At 59.8% G+C, this 13,038-nt stretch overlaps 1 protein-coding gene across 4 annotated transcripts; it reads left to right on the plus strand.

The window, feature by feature from the left end:
- Nucleotides 1–3,011: 3,011 nt before the first annotated feature.
- On the plus strand, nucleotides 3,012–12,410 carry PRR14 (proline rich 14). 4 transcript variants are annotated; one of them, XM_032763141.2, is made up of 12 exons: nucleotides 3,012–3,103; nucleotides 5,572–5,772; nucleotides 6,077–6,347; nucleotides 6,749–6,897; nucleotides 7,254–7,527; nucleotides 7,853–7,902; nucleotides 7,998–8,059; nucleotides 8,592–9,399; nucleotides 9,746–9,830; nucleotides 10,351–10,457; nucleotides 10,682–10,753; nucleotides 11,173–12,410. In XM_032763141.2, the coding sequence occupies exons 2-12, from the start codon at nucleotides 5,675–5,677 to the stop codon at nucleotides 11,429–11,431; spliced, it is 2,235 nt and encodes a 744-aa protein (XP_032619032.1). In that variant the 5' UTR covers nucleotides 3,012–3,103; nucleotides 5,572–5,674; the 3' UTR covers nucleotides 11,432–12,410. The 4 variants fall into 4 exon arrangements, with proteins under 4 accessions (XP_032619032.1, XP_032619033.1, XP_032619034.1 ...); XM_032763142.2 differs by having other exon boundaries at nucleotides 8,595–9,399; XM_032763143.2 differs by having other exon boundaries at nucleotides 6,077–6,299.
- The last annotated feature ends 628 nt before the right edge of the window (nucleotides 12,411–13,038 follow it).

The raw sequence follows: 13,038 nt of genomic DNA on the forward strand, positions 1-13,038 counted from the left end.
TGCCAGGGTTGGGATCCAGGAGTGATGACTGCCGTGAGAACAGGGACCTGCTGGGAATGATACTGAACATTATGAGACAGAATTAGGGGGCTCCTGGTGGCCTTACAGGGATCCCAGCTTTTCACTTCGGTCCCAGACAGTCTCTGAGCCGGTGTCACTCATTCCTCATCTGTCTGGGATCCTCTTAGGATCTCCCTTTCCTCAGAGCCCTGGAGATCTGGGATGCTCGGCTTTTCCCTTCGCTCCATCTGGGAGATCACAGCTGGGTTGGGGATGGGGAATCCTGCTCGGGGAAGGAAACAGGCAAGATGGCACTTGGTGAAGTCTCCCCCAAGAACTTATACAGAGAATGTGCCCTGATTTTAAGCCCAGCCCTATTCTCTGTCAGGGGGATGTGGGATCTGAACAAAGGGAAAATGTTCATAGGGATCCTTTCAGGTAACGAGATGCCTGGAGGAAGATGGCCTGCACCACCTATAGGAGAGGGATCCCCCCTACACCCGGGCAGCAGGGGGCTTCCGCATAACACAGGTATGCCATCACAGTGATAGTCAGACTAGTGACTATGTACATAAGAACTTAAGAACAGCCCTACCAGGTCAGACCAAAGATCCATCTAGCCCAGTATCTGTCTACCGACAGTGGCCAATGCCAGGTGTCCCAGAGGGGGTGAACCTAACAGGCAATGATCAAGTGATCTCTCTCCTGCCATCCATCTCCATCCTGTGACGAACAGAGGCTAGGGATACCATTCTTTACCCTTCCTGGCTAATAGCCATTTATGGACTTAGCCACCATTAATTTATCCAGTTCTCTTTTAAGCGCTGTTATAGTCCTAGCCTTCACAACCTCCTCAGGTAAGGAGTTTCACAAGTTGACTATGTAAAAAGGAGTCCTTACAAACACAGTCATTGCCTTACTGGAGCAAACAAGAGAACCTGGGGAACTACAGACTGATCAGCCTCACTTCAGTACCTGGCAAAATCATGGAGCAGGTCCTCAAGGAATCCATTTTGAAGCCCGTGGAGGAGAGAAAGGTGATCAGGAACAGTCAGCATGGATTCACCAAGGCCAAGTCATGCCTGACCAACCTGATTGCCTTTTATGATGAGATAACTGGCTCTGTGGATATGGGGAAAGCGGTGGATATGATATATCTTGACTATAGCAAAGCTTTTGATATGGTCTCCCATAGTATTCTTGCCAGCAAGTTAAAAAAGTATGGATTGGATGAATGGACTATAAGGGGGATAGAAAGCTGGCTAGATTGTGGGGCTCAATAGGTAGTGATCAAAGGCTCAGTCTTGTTGGCAGCTGGTATCCAGCGGAGTGCCCCAGGGGTTGGTCCTGGGGCCAGTTTTGTTCAACATCTTTATTAATGATCTGGATGATGGTATGAATTGCACCCTCAGCAAGTTCACAGATAACACTAAGCTGGGGGGAGAGGTAGATATGCTAGAGGGTAGGGATAGGGTCCAGAGTGACCTAGACAAATTGGAGGATTGGGAGAAAAGAAATCTGATGAGGTTCAACAAGGACCAGTGCAGAGTCCTGCACTTAGGACGGAAAAATCCCATGCACTGCTACAGCCTGAGAACCGACTGGCTAAGCAGCAATTCTGCAGGAAAGGATCTGGGGATTACAGTGGATGAGAAGCTGGATATGAGTCAGCAGTGTTACCAAGAAGGCCAATGGCATATTGTTTATATTAGTAGGAGCATTGCCAGCTGATCGAGGGAAGTTTTTATTCCCCTCTATTTGACATTGGTGAGGCCCACCTGGAGTATTGTGTCCAGTTTTGGTCCCCCCTCTACAGAAGGGATGTGGACAAACTGGAGAAAGACCAGCGGAGAGCAACAAAAATTAAAGGGCTGGGGCACATGACTTATAAGGAGAGGCTGAGGGAACTGGGATTATTTAGTCTGCAGAAGAGAAGAGTGAGGGGGGATTTAATAGCAGCCTGCAACTACCTGAAAGGAGGTTCCAAAGAGGATGGATTTAGATTGTTCTCGGTGGTACCAGATGACAAAACAAGGAGTAATGGTCTCAAGTTGTACTGGGGGAGGTTTAGGTTGGATATTAGGAAACACTATTTCACTAGGAGGGTGGTGAAACACTGGAATGGGTTACCTAGGGAGGTGGTGGAATCTCCTTCCTTAGAGGTTTTTAAGATCAGGCTTGACAAAGCCCTGGCTGGGATGATTTAGTTGGGGTTGGTCCTGCTTTGAGCAGGGGGTTGGGCTAGATACCTCCTGAGGTCCCTTCCAGCCCTGATATTCTACGATTCTAAACCAATGGGCCTATCTGGCTTGGTATCCCACCCCTCCCTGGATCAGCCCAATGATTAAAAAGCTAGAATGGTATAAAATGTATGTGGCACAGGGGACTCCTCATTGGCCAAGTGTGTTTCCAGGGGGCCCTGCAGGGATCGGGTCTGGGCCCTACACTATTGACGTGTTGGAAGGAGTCATGAGGGAATCCCTGGCACAGTTTGCAGAGGACCCGCGCTGGGGGAGACACGGGCGATCAGGAAGAGGCCAGGTGGCTCAGTCAGATCTAGCTGCATGGGTGGGAAGTTCGGCATGTGTTTTAATACAGTGCGGTGTTAACGGGTCCACAAGGGAACAAAGAACATAGGCCCCACTCCCAGGATGGGAATTGGCCAGAGCCCCCATCACCCACGGTCGCCAGGCCCTTTAAATACCCAGCTTCTCGCCTCATCCAAGATGGCCTCCCCCGAAACTGCTTCACTCCCCTCCGATGCCCTTATCCAAGATGGCAGCACCGTATGGCCGCTCCGCTCTGTCCACTTGCCCCCACCTCCCAACTGACACTGTTGCCCCACCCCAAGATGGCGGCGGCTCAGCTAGAGCCGTGACACGGCTTTCTTTCTCGCCCTTTTTCAAGATGGCGTCTCCCCACGGCTTCAAGCTCCGGGGACCTCCGGGCAGGAAGGCGCGCGCCTATTGGTTATGGGCGGACGGGAGCAAGGCTCGCTGCCATTGGCCGCGGGGGGTCGGGCCGTGGAGCGTCGGCAGAAACGGGGCGGGGCGGGAGGAGACTGAGCCGCCACCGGAGACCGAAGGGGAGCGGGCGAGAGCCGGTGAGCGGCGGGGGAGGGAGCAATGGGGAGAAAGGGGGCAGTGGGAGGAGCCGGGGGGGAACAGTGGGGAGAGGGTGCAGTGGGAGCCGGGGGGAACAGGGGAGAAGGGGACAGTGGGGAGCAGTGGGGGAGCTGGGAGGAGGGGAGCAGTGGGGGAAGGGGCAGTGGAGGAGCCGGGGGGAACAGTGGGGAAGGGGGGCAATGGGGGAGGCGGACGTGGGGAGAAGGGGACAGTGAGGGAGCCGGGGGGAACAGTGGGGAGAAGGGGCAATGGGGGAGCAGTGGGGAGCTGGGAGGGGGAGCAGTGGGGAGAAGGGGCAGTGGAGGAGCCGGGGCGGGGAACAGTGGGGAGGGGGGCAATGGGGAGCAGTGGGGAGAAGGGGGACAGTGAGGGAGCCGGGGGGGAACAGTGGGGAGAAGGGGCAATGGGGAGCAGTGGGGGAGCTGGTGAGGCGGGAGCAGTGGGAGAAGGGGGGCGTGGGAGAGCCGGGGGGAACAGTGGGGAGAAGGGGGCAATGGGGGAGCAGTGGGGAGAAGGGGACAGTGGGGGAGCCGGGGGGAACAGTGGGGAGAGGGGGGAATGGGGGAGCAGTGGGGAGAAGGGGGGCAGTGGAGGAGCCGGGAGGGGGAGCAGTGGGGAGAAAGGGGCAATGGGGGGAGCAGTGGGGGAGCCGGACGGGGAGCAGTGGGGAGAACGGAGCAATGGGGAGCCGCGGAGGGGAGCAGTGGGGGAACGGGGCAGTGGGGGGGCAGTGGGGAAAGGGGACAGTGGGGGAAGGTGGCCATGGGGGAACCAGGAGGGGAGCAGTCGGGGAAGGGGGCATGGGAGCTGGGGGGGCAGTGGGAGGGGGCAGTGGGGGAGCCAGGAGGGGAGAAGGGGGCAGTGGGGGGAACCAGGAGGGGAGAAGGGGGGCACGTGGGTGGAGCCGGGAGGGGGGAGCAGTGAGGAAGGTGGCAAGGGGGAGTCGGGAGGGGGAGCAATGGGGAAGGTGGCAATGGGGGGAACCAGGAGGGGGAGCAGTCGCGGGAAGGGGGGCAATGAGAGCTGGGTGGGGAGCAGTGGGAGGGAGGGGGAAGTGGGGGGAGCAGTGGGGTGAAGGGGGCAATAGGGGAGGAGGAAATGGGGGCAGCTGGAAGGGGGAGCAGTCGGGGAAGGCGGGCAGTGGGGGAGGAGAAAATGGGGGGAGCTGGGAGGGGGAGCAGTCAGGGAAGTGGGAGCAGTGGGGCGAAGGAGATCCGGGGGTTAGGGAGTAGTGAGGGCATTTGAGGAGGAGGGACTCATGGGGCAGGACAGTGGGGGGGCGATCAGTGAGGTAGGGTAACGGGGTGGGATAGGGGGAAGGGGAAGTGCAGCGGGGGTGTGGGGAGACCTGGGGGATGGATGGCTTGGTGGATTTGGGGTGGTGAGAGAAGTGGTGGAGGGATTTGGTTGGGGAAAGATGGTGTGCAGCTGGGGAGAAAGGGACCAATGGGGGAGACCAGGTGGAAGGGCAGTTTAGGGGGACCAGCGATAGGAGCCATGGGGGAATACCCAGGGGGAGAGCAGATGCTGAGAGGGGGCACCTACAGGGGTGGGGGGCAATTTGTGGAGGTGAATGAGGAGAGGTGCAGCATTGGAGAGGAATGAACATGGGGAGAGCCGGGGGAAGAAGGGACCTGTGGGAGGGGATGAGAGTAAAGAGGTGTGGGAGAGGCGGGTGAGCAAGGGAAAGGGGAAGTAGTTTTTGGGGGGGAGACCCAAGGGGAGGCATGAGACCTAGAGCTGGGGCGATGGATTTTGGGGTAGGGAGCCAGTGGCTGGTGGGGAGGATCTAGGGGGAGAAAGGAGGAACCAGAAGCGGGGGAGGCCTGGTGGGGAGAATCAGGGCGGGGGAGTCCTAGGGCCAGAGTTAGGCTGGGTCAGTGCTGAGAGGCAGGACAAAGAGATGGAGATGCCCCATCAGGGCCCCTCTAGCCTGTCCCCAACTGCCCAGGATCCATGTGTGTCCTTTGTGGCCTGGGAAACCATCTCTAGGTGATGGATCCCAACCCCCACACCTCCGAGGTTCCCCTTTGCTCCCAAGCTGGTGTCAGGTCACACCTGAGCTGCTCAGGGGGCTCTCTGGTTACCGCTAGCAATGGCTCTGCCTGCCTGCTAATGCCCTGTAATTATTCTCCCAGCGGCTCCCTGCTCTGCTTGTCCATTGTGAGCACTGAGTGCGGAACCGTGGGAATGTGCCACCTCTGCAGCCCCTCCGCCCAGCGCTGGGGAAAGCCCTTCCCCACCATATACACACACCCCAGTCTGATCCCTCATGGCTCAGCCCTCTGCCATTGTGGCCATGCTGCCAACCCTAGGATGCAGGAGGTTGGGGGGTGTCATGGTGAGTCCTCAGGGGCACTTCAGGAGAGCCAGTGCCCCCTAGAGCTGGGTTAGGGCAGGGGGTTTGCAGTGCTCATTGTAACTCAGGATTCTCTTTCCTGGGCAGAGGTGGCCATGCTGGAGGATGAGTAGGCTGGAGGCTGTCCCGGGACGACCTCTGAACCCCTGATCCCAGGGGGCTGCCCCCTACATCCCAGCTGGAGCCAGCCATGGAGCACCCCATGGCCAGAGGGGCGCTGGCAGGGGGCGGCACCAGGCTGTCTGCCTCAGAGCGGAACATCCGACGCCGGAGGCTCATCGTGTATAGGTGTGTGGGGGTTCACCTCTGTCCAGCAGCCTCCTCTCTGGGGTCAGGGCCTGGGCAGACCTCACCGGAGTCACCGCCCTTTCTCTTCCTCTGGGCGTGGCCAGGAGGACTGTGTGTTTGGGGGGAAGAGATTTGGGGGGTGTGGGTGGCAGACAGTGAGGGGCAGTGGTCTGAGCCAGGCCGGGTGGGTGATTTGGGGGGGGAGGAGCTGTGGGTCTCTGGGTCCTGGGGCGAACATCATGCCAGTAATCAGGGGGATTTGGGGTCCATGGCCCCCGTGAGTGACCCCATCTCTCTCTTCCAGACCCTCCACTGCAAAGCAGAGCTCCCCCGCCCCCCAGGGGCCCGAGGAGAAGGCTCCCCCGCTGTACTGGCTGCCCCAGGGCAGGGCCGGGTCTCCTCAGGCAAGGCGCCAGTCGGAGAGGCTGCAGGGCAGACGGCAGCGGCTGCAGCAGGGGGTGCCTCAGTGGGGCCCGGGGGCGGAGCTGTGGCTGGTGGCCTCGCCCATGGAGAGAGCCCGGCACAGGGTACTGGCCATTGCCCTGGAGGAGTGTCTTGCCACCACACAAGGGGCTGTGAGTGCGAGGGGGAGAGGTGGTCTGGGGTGGGGGGGCCCTGCTTAGAGATCCGATGGCCTGAGCCCCCCAACCTCCCCTGACCCCTCCTAGGCCCTGTTGGTCCTGCTCCCTTGAACCTGCTGAATCCTTTGCCGCTCCCTGGTATGGATTTCTTGAGCCAGCCTCTCCCCCGCGTACCCTCCTTTTCTCACTGCTGTGGTTGGCCCTGGACGGCCCAGAAACTCCTGTGCTGAGCTTGGGTGGGCAGAACCGCCTGGTATTTGCGCCCCCATTACACATGGGAGGGGACCAGGCTGGGCTCTTGAGGAGGATCATTTGGGGGTGCCAGGAGCTGGGAGTCAGTTTCGGGGTAAGGAATGGGGTCCCTGTTTAACCCCATGGCGTCTCTTGCCCAGCAGGTCTCCCAAAGGGGCACCTCTCCCTCAGCTCATCCAGCCATCCCCTCCTTCCCAAGACACCACCTCCCTGGGAAGGCCTTGCCCCCTCTTGAGAGCCCTCCGCCTGGTTCGGATTGGACCCCTAGGCATCAGGAGCCCGCCGTAGACAGGTGAGCGGAGGTGGATCACGTGTCAGGGCACCTGTTGTCCTGGCACCTTCCAAATACTGAGCAGGGCATCTGCCGGGGGAGGGGGTCACTGGCTTCTGAGGCAGGGGCTGGATCTGGAGGATCTGACAGGGTAGGTATAGCAGCTTGTGGGAGGCCTTGGGGGTCGGGGATGGAGGAGGGAGATGGGGTCTCAGGAGGCTCAGTGGAGCTGATGGCAGGAATGCAGGAGTGGGATCTCAGAGGGGGTGCTGGTGGTGTGATGATTGGGGGGAGGGGGGCTGAAGATCCTAGGGGGTAAAGATTGTGCCAGTGAGTGATGGGGCTTTGGGGTCTGTGGCCCCATCTCGTTCTTCCAGACCCTCCCTGAAGGAGCATCGGTCTCCCGTCTGCCAGAGGCCTGAGAATAAGGCCCCTGCATCATGCTGGTCGCCCCAGGACACGGCCCGGTCCGAGTCAGAGCGGCTGCAGGGCAAGCGATGGCTGGTGCGGCAGGAGGCACCACAGCAGAGTCGGGGGCCGGGGGCATCTCCCTCCATCTCCCAGCAGGGGAAGGAGCTGGTGACGTCACCCATGGAGAGGGCCCAGCAACGCATCCTGACTGTGGCACTGGAGGAGTGCCCCATGGCAGCAGTGAGCAGCTGGGGAGCTAGAGGGAGCTGCCAGAGCCCAGAGAGGAGGGGATGGGGGTGGGTGAGGGATTGCAGGAGGGAGGGGAAGCTGCCAGAGCCCAGAGAGGAGGGGATGGGTGGGGCTGCCAGAGCCCAGGCCAGAGGGGAGAGGGATGGGTGGGGATCTCAGCAGTGGGTGCTACCCCACATGGGTCAATGGAGGGAGGGGTTGGGCTTATGACCAAGGAGGAAGCTGCTCTGACCAGGTGCCGCTGACCTGTCAGCCTCGGATGTAGGGGGTGGACCCCATCCTGTGCCCCAGCTCAGATGCCACCTCTCATTGGCAGGATGCCAGCCTTCAGCAGGAAGATCTGCTGATGCCGTCGCCTCCTAACACGTAAGTGCACGTCCCTACCAATCAGCTGGGGTGGGTCACAGGGCCCTCTAGGGGGCGCTGGCCCAGAGCTTCACTTCCCCTCTCTCTCCTGACAGGGTTGATAAGCTGACAGCATCTTCCTCTTCCTCAGACCAGTGGGAGAGCTGCCCACAGCCAGGTAGGCGGAGCTCCAACTCATGCAGGGGCGGGGCTGAGGGTGGAGCTTGGACACAGGGGTGGGGCTCCATGGGGAGCAAGAGTAGAACTTTTCCTCAAAATGTTTTTTGACCAAAAACGTTGTTGAGAAGGAAGCATTAATTTAAATGAAATTTCAGTTAAAAATATTCTGTTTTGGATGTTTTGAGAGTGTCATTTTCTTGTTTAGCAACCACTTTTTGTTTTATAGAAAAAGACATACTAAGAAGCTTTTAAAGAGATTGAAATCAGTCCAGAAAACGTTTAGATCTTTAGCAGAATGAACGCTTTCTGCTCGAAATGTGACTTTCCCCAAGTCTCATTTTGTGGGACGTCAACATTTTTTCTTTGTCCTGAAAATAGGTCTGCGGAGGCAAGTGTGTGCATTTTTGTGGGGGCGGGGGTTCTGGCAACTTGCTGAGGGTTTAGTGGGTTCAGTATGATTGGGGGCTGTCTGTACGTCGCAGGATGTGGTCCTCCCTTGACTTCTCCTGACCCTCTGTGCCCTCCTCCAGCAGATCCTGTTCCAGAAGAAGCCGAGCCACCTGGCAGCCTCCTGCCTTCCTCCTCCTCCACCTGGCCTCCCCCGATCTGTTCGCTGCTGCGCCCCCAGGCCACGGTCCCCCCCTTGCGGCACTGGAGTATTGCCCCGCTCTTCCAGAGCGTCAAATCCAAGCTGGAGACCTTCGCCGACATCTTTCTCAGCCCGGTCAAGCCGCGCCTGCGCCCCCCACCATCTCCCCATCCGGATGAGGGAGAGGGTGGAGGGCAGCCGGCGGAGCCCCCGCTCCCCGAGGAGGAGCCAGCGCAGAGCCGGAGCGGGCCGAGCCAGCAGGAGGCGCACAGCTCACGCCAGGGGGTGAACATCGAGGTGAAAATTGCCATCTCGCAGCCAGCAGAGAGGAGGGGCCCTGGCGAGGCCAAAGATGACGGGGAGGGGGACAGCATTGTGAGCTGCAGACCCCCCATCTGCCAGTGGCGCCTGAGCCCTGAGGACCCCAGCCAGCCCCGCCTGGGCCGCAGCTATTCCTGCCCAGACTTCCCCTGGGCCATGCCGTCCCCGTTGCCAGCGTCTGCCCCCTGCCCGCCACGCCGGCGGCGTCACACGGTCTGCAGCCTGGAGGTGTCGCGGGAGTTGCTGCGGGGCCACCCCTCGCTCCCCGTCCTACCCTGCCTGCGCAAGGAGGTCTTCCCCTTCCCCTCCCCGGCCTCCCGCCGCCTGCTCAGCCCGGTGGTGTGCATGACCCGCTGCGACGAGGCCCGTTCCTCCTGCCCAGGGCCACCCCACCACGAGGAGCCTGCCACTGCCCTGCTTTGCCCCAGGTAACCCAGCCCCCTGTCATCATGCCCCCTGCTTGGCCCTGGGGAACTCTGCCCCCTGAACCCCTAGCCCCTGACTTCCTGCTTGGCCTGGGGAGTTCTTCCCCCGAGCCCCCCCTGCCATGCCCCTGGTAACCCTGTTGGTGCCTGCCCCTAACATCACCTCACCACCCCACCTTGCCCCAGGTAACCCCTGCCCCATCCCTCTTGGCGCCCTGCCCTGGCCTAGGTCGTCCCACTGCCATCTTGCCTTGCCCTAGCATCTGGGCTCCCGGTGCCATGGTATCACCTGGCCCTCCAGAAAAGGCCCTGAGAGGTTCCTGGTCCATATGGTCTTCTTGCCTCACAGGGACGGCTCCCAGCACCCAAAGCAGGCGGAGAGGGGCCATGGTGTCACCACAGGCGGGATTCTCCTGTCACACACAGATACCAAGGTGAGGTAGGCCAATGGGAGGCAGTGCTGGTCCCAGAGTCCCAGTGTAGTGCTGGGGGTGCCATGCTGTGGGGAGTGGGGGGCTCAGCAGGGGATGCTGTGCTGCCAGGGGGCAGGCTCGGAGGGGGGCGCTGTGCTGTGGGGAGGGCTCAGCGGGAGATTCTGGGAGTACCTCTGAGTATACAATGGCTCTAGGAGGAACCAATAGGAGAGAATTCTGGGTGTATCCCCAGGGGAGATGCTCCCTGAAGAGCTGAGGCTTCTGGGAGTATCCTGGGAGGAAGGTGGTTGTGCTGGTGGAGGGCGGGGGGGCGTGCTGCAGGGGGAGGCTCGGTGCTGGGGTGCAGTGCTGCCAGGCTCGGCAGGGGGTGAGGGAGGCTCAGTGGGGAGCGCAGTGCTGCCGGGAGCATGAGGGGGCTTGGTGGGCGGGGGTGTGCTCGGCAGGGGGCGCCGTGCTGCTGGAAACAGGGAGTGCTGTGCTGCAGGAGTCTACATAACGGGGAATCTTTCCTTCCCTGCAGTGTTCCCCGGAAGAGACCACAGGGAAAGTGTCCCGTTTCCGCATCCGCAAGACCCCAGCCAAACAGCAAGCCAACCTCACGCCAATGGGCCTGCCCCGACCGGTCAGGTATTGGGAGCTCTGGGCGGAGGGGAGTGGCTGAGAGTCAGGACTCCTGGGTTCTATCCCTGGCTCTGAATCTCTCCAGCAGTTACAGCTGGCCATAGGATTCTCTTCCGTTCCTGTTGTGTGGTGGTCGTCCAACCCCCATGTCCCACCCCCAAGGCTGCTGAGTCTTCGCACCGACAAGGGATTCCCGTGCGCTGTTGCTAAGTCTGGTCTCCCCGTAACAGGTTGGACAAGAAGGAGTTCAGTTTGGAGGAGATCTACACGAATAAGAACTACCGCACTCCCACCGAGAAGCGGTGAGAGGGCCCTGGGTGCTGCTGCTGGAGGGGGTGAGGGGTTGGGGGTGGCTACGAGGGGGGGGTACATCCCCCTCCTCCAGCTCATAGGAAAGGGAGTGTCTGGGTTCAGAGTTGGGGAGGGGTGCAGGAGGTTAAATCTAGTCGTGGTTGGTTCTTGCTACTGGGAACCTGGGTGCAGCTCACAAACTCGCTGCCCCCCTAAACAGCAGGAGGTGTTCGGTCCTGAGTGGAGGACCCAGGAATCCAATCCCCATTCCCGCTGCCCTTGTGCTGAGGGTGTCCCAGCTGGGGAACACAGTAGGTGAGGACCCAGGTGTCTGGGCCCCATTTGTGCTATGGGCGTCCCAGCTGGGATACAGGGTGGGTTGGTGGACTCGGGCACTGGGTTCCGTCTAGCCCTCTCTCCTCCCCCATAGGACCTTCGAGACAATCTTCGAGGAGCCTCGGGAGCGGAATGGGGCACTGGTGCTTACCAGCCAGCGCAAGCTGAAGCGAACCATGGAATTCCAGGACAGCAGCCTGCCCCGCAAGCAGCGCCGTGCCCGGCCCCGGGGGAGGCTGACGGGGCGAGCGCCAGGTGGGCGACGGGCCCCACCCCAGCACCCCGACCTGGAGGAACTGCTGCGCCAGCGCCTGGCCGAGCTGGATGCCCTATTTGAAGCTGATGAGGACTAGGAGATGCTATGCACTGTCCAAATTCACACTGGGCATTGAACCAGAGACTGACTGGCTCCTCTGTCCTTGGTATTGCTCATGGGCCTGGGGAAGCTCCCAGAATCCTCTGGGATCCTAGGAGAGTAGTTACCTCCCAGGATACTCCCAGAAGCCTCAGCTCTTCCAGGGAGCATCTCCCCTGGGGATACACCCAGAATGTTCTGCTATTGGATCCTCCTAGAGCGATCGTGTCCTCAGGGGTATTCCCAGAATCCTCAGCTCCCCTGGGGCTCCTGGACCCATGTCAAAGCAGAGATCTCTCCAGGAGAGAGATGTCCTAGTTCTGCCCAGAATCCTTTGCTGCCCAGGAGGAGTCATCTCCTCCTTGAGCCCTAGTTCCACCCAGAATTGGCTGCTCCCAGATCTGCCTGAGCTGAGGCAGCCGTCCTGCAGCCAGTCACCAAGCTGCCTCTGCCACTGCTCCCCTCACAGGCTCGAGGTCCAGTCCAGGAATGCGGGGGGGATGAATGTCCAGCAGGTGTGATGAACCTTTCCGTTCTCAGCATTTAGTTGCCTATGCACAAATCCTCCTGGTGCTTCCATCCTCCTGGTGCCTCTGTCTAGTGCCCCCCAGTGGCTGAACGTACCAGGGGGCAGATTGTTTGGGGGGAGGGGAGGGCATTATTAGCCATTTTAGGATCCCCTCCTGCTGGGTGCCTGGGGGGCAAGTGGCCTTTGTCCAGTCGGGCTGGGATATAGGGCAGGAGAGGGGGCTTGTGGGTAAAGGCACCAGGACATCAGTTCCTTGTGTGCATCAGGAAGAGGGTATTTTCCCCTCTGAAGTGTGACTGCAGCCTCGGGGGCACTGGCAGGAGTCCTGGGCAGGTGGTGTCTCCTGGGCTGGGCTCTGCTGGGTTAGTCAGTGGATATTTGCTGGTTTTATGTGTGTGGGTTTTTTTGAGATCTATATTTCTATTAAACTTTTCAACAAAAACATCCAGCCTGTTGTCTGATCTGCTTCATTCGTGCTGACCCTGGCGCTAGGGACCACTGTGCTACGGGGGGGAGCTCAGTAGGGAGTGCTTTCCCTTTGCAGGCAATGCTGATCTCTACACACCACTAGGGGATGCTGTGCCGCAGTGAGCGCCTTAGCTGGAGTCTGAGAGGTAGCCAGTACAGGAGGAAGTTGGTGGGAGGTAAGCCTTGAATCTCCATTCCCTGAGGGTGGGAGATACATCCACCTGGAGCTGCTGGCCTAGCTGGCCCAAGCTGTTAACTCTGAACCCTACTGTTGGCACTCATTGAATGCTGCTCCTTGCTTGTTCAGGCTCTTTGACAGCTCTGAGCCTGCCATCACCATTGCAATGCCTTGCCAGAATCTGACCTGCTTGCACCCCATCTCTTAAGGGTCCCAAAGAGGATGGGAGCTGCAGCGGAAGAGGCTCCTGTTTTCATGCAAGGGAAAGGAGATGGGAGGAGGCTAGTGTTAAGGCAACTCCTTTACTGTAGCACCTAGGAGCCCTAGTCACAGTCCAGGTCTGCATTGTGCTTCGTGCTGTATGAACAAAGTGATTGTCCCTTGAGTGCTGGCGCTGGATAGGGATGAGATATCCTGGGTCATATCCCCT

The sequence above is a fragment of the Chelonoidis abingdonii genome, chromosome 4 (assembly GCF_003597395.2).
Source record: "Chelonoidis abingdonii isolate Lonesome George chromosome 4, CheloAbing_2.0, whole genome shotgun sequence".
NCBI lineage: Eukaryota > Metazoa > Chordata > Testudines > Testudinidae > Chelonoidis > Chelonoidis abingdonii.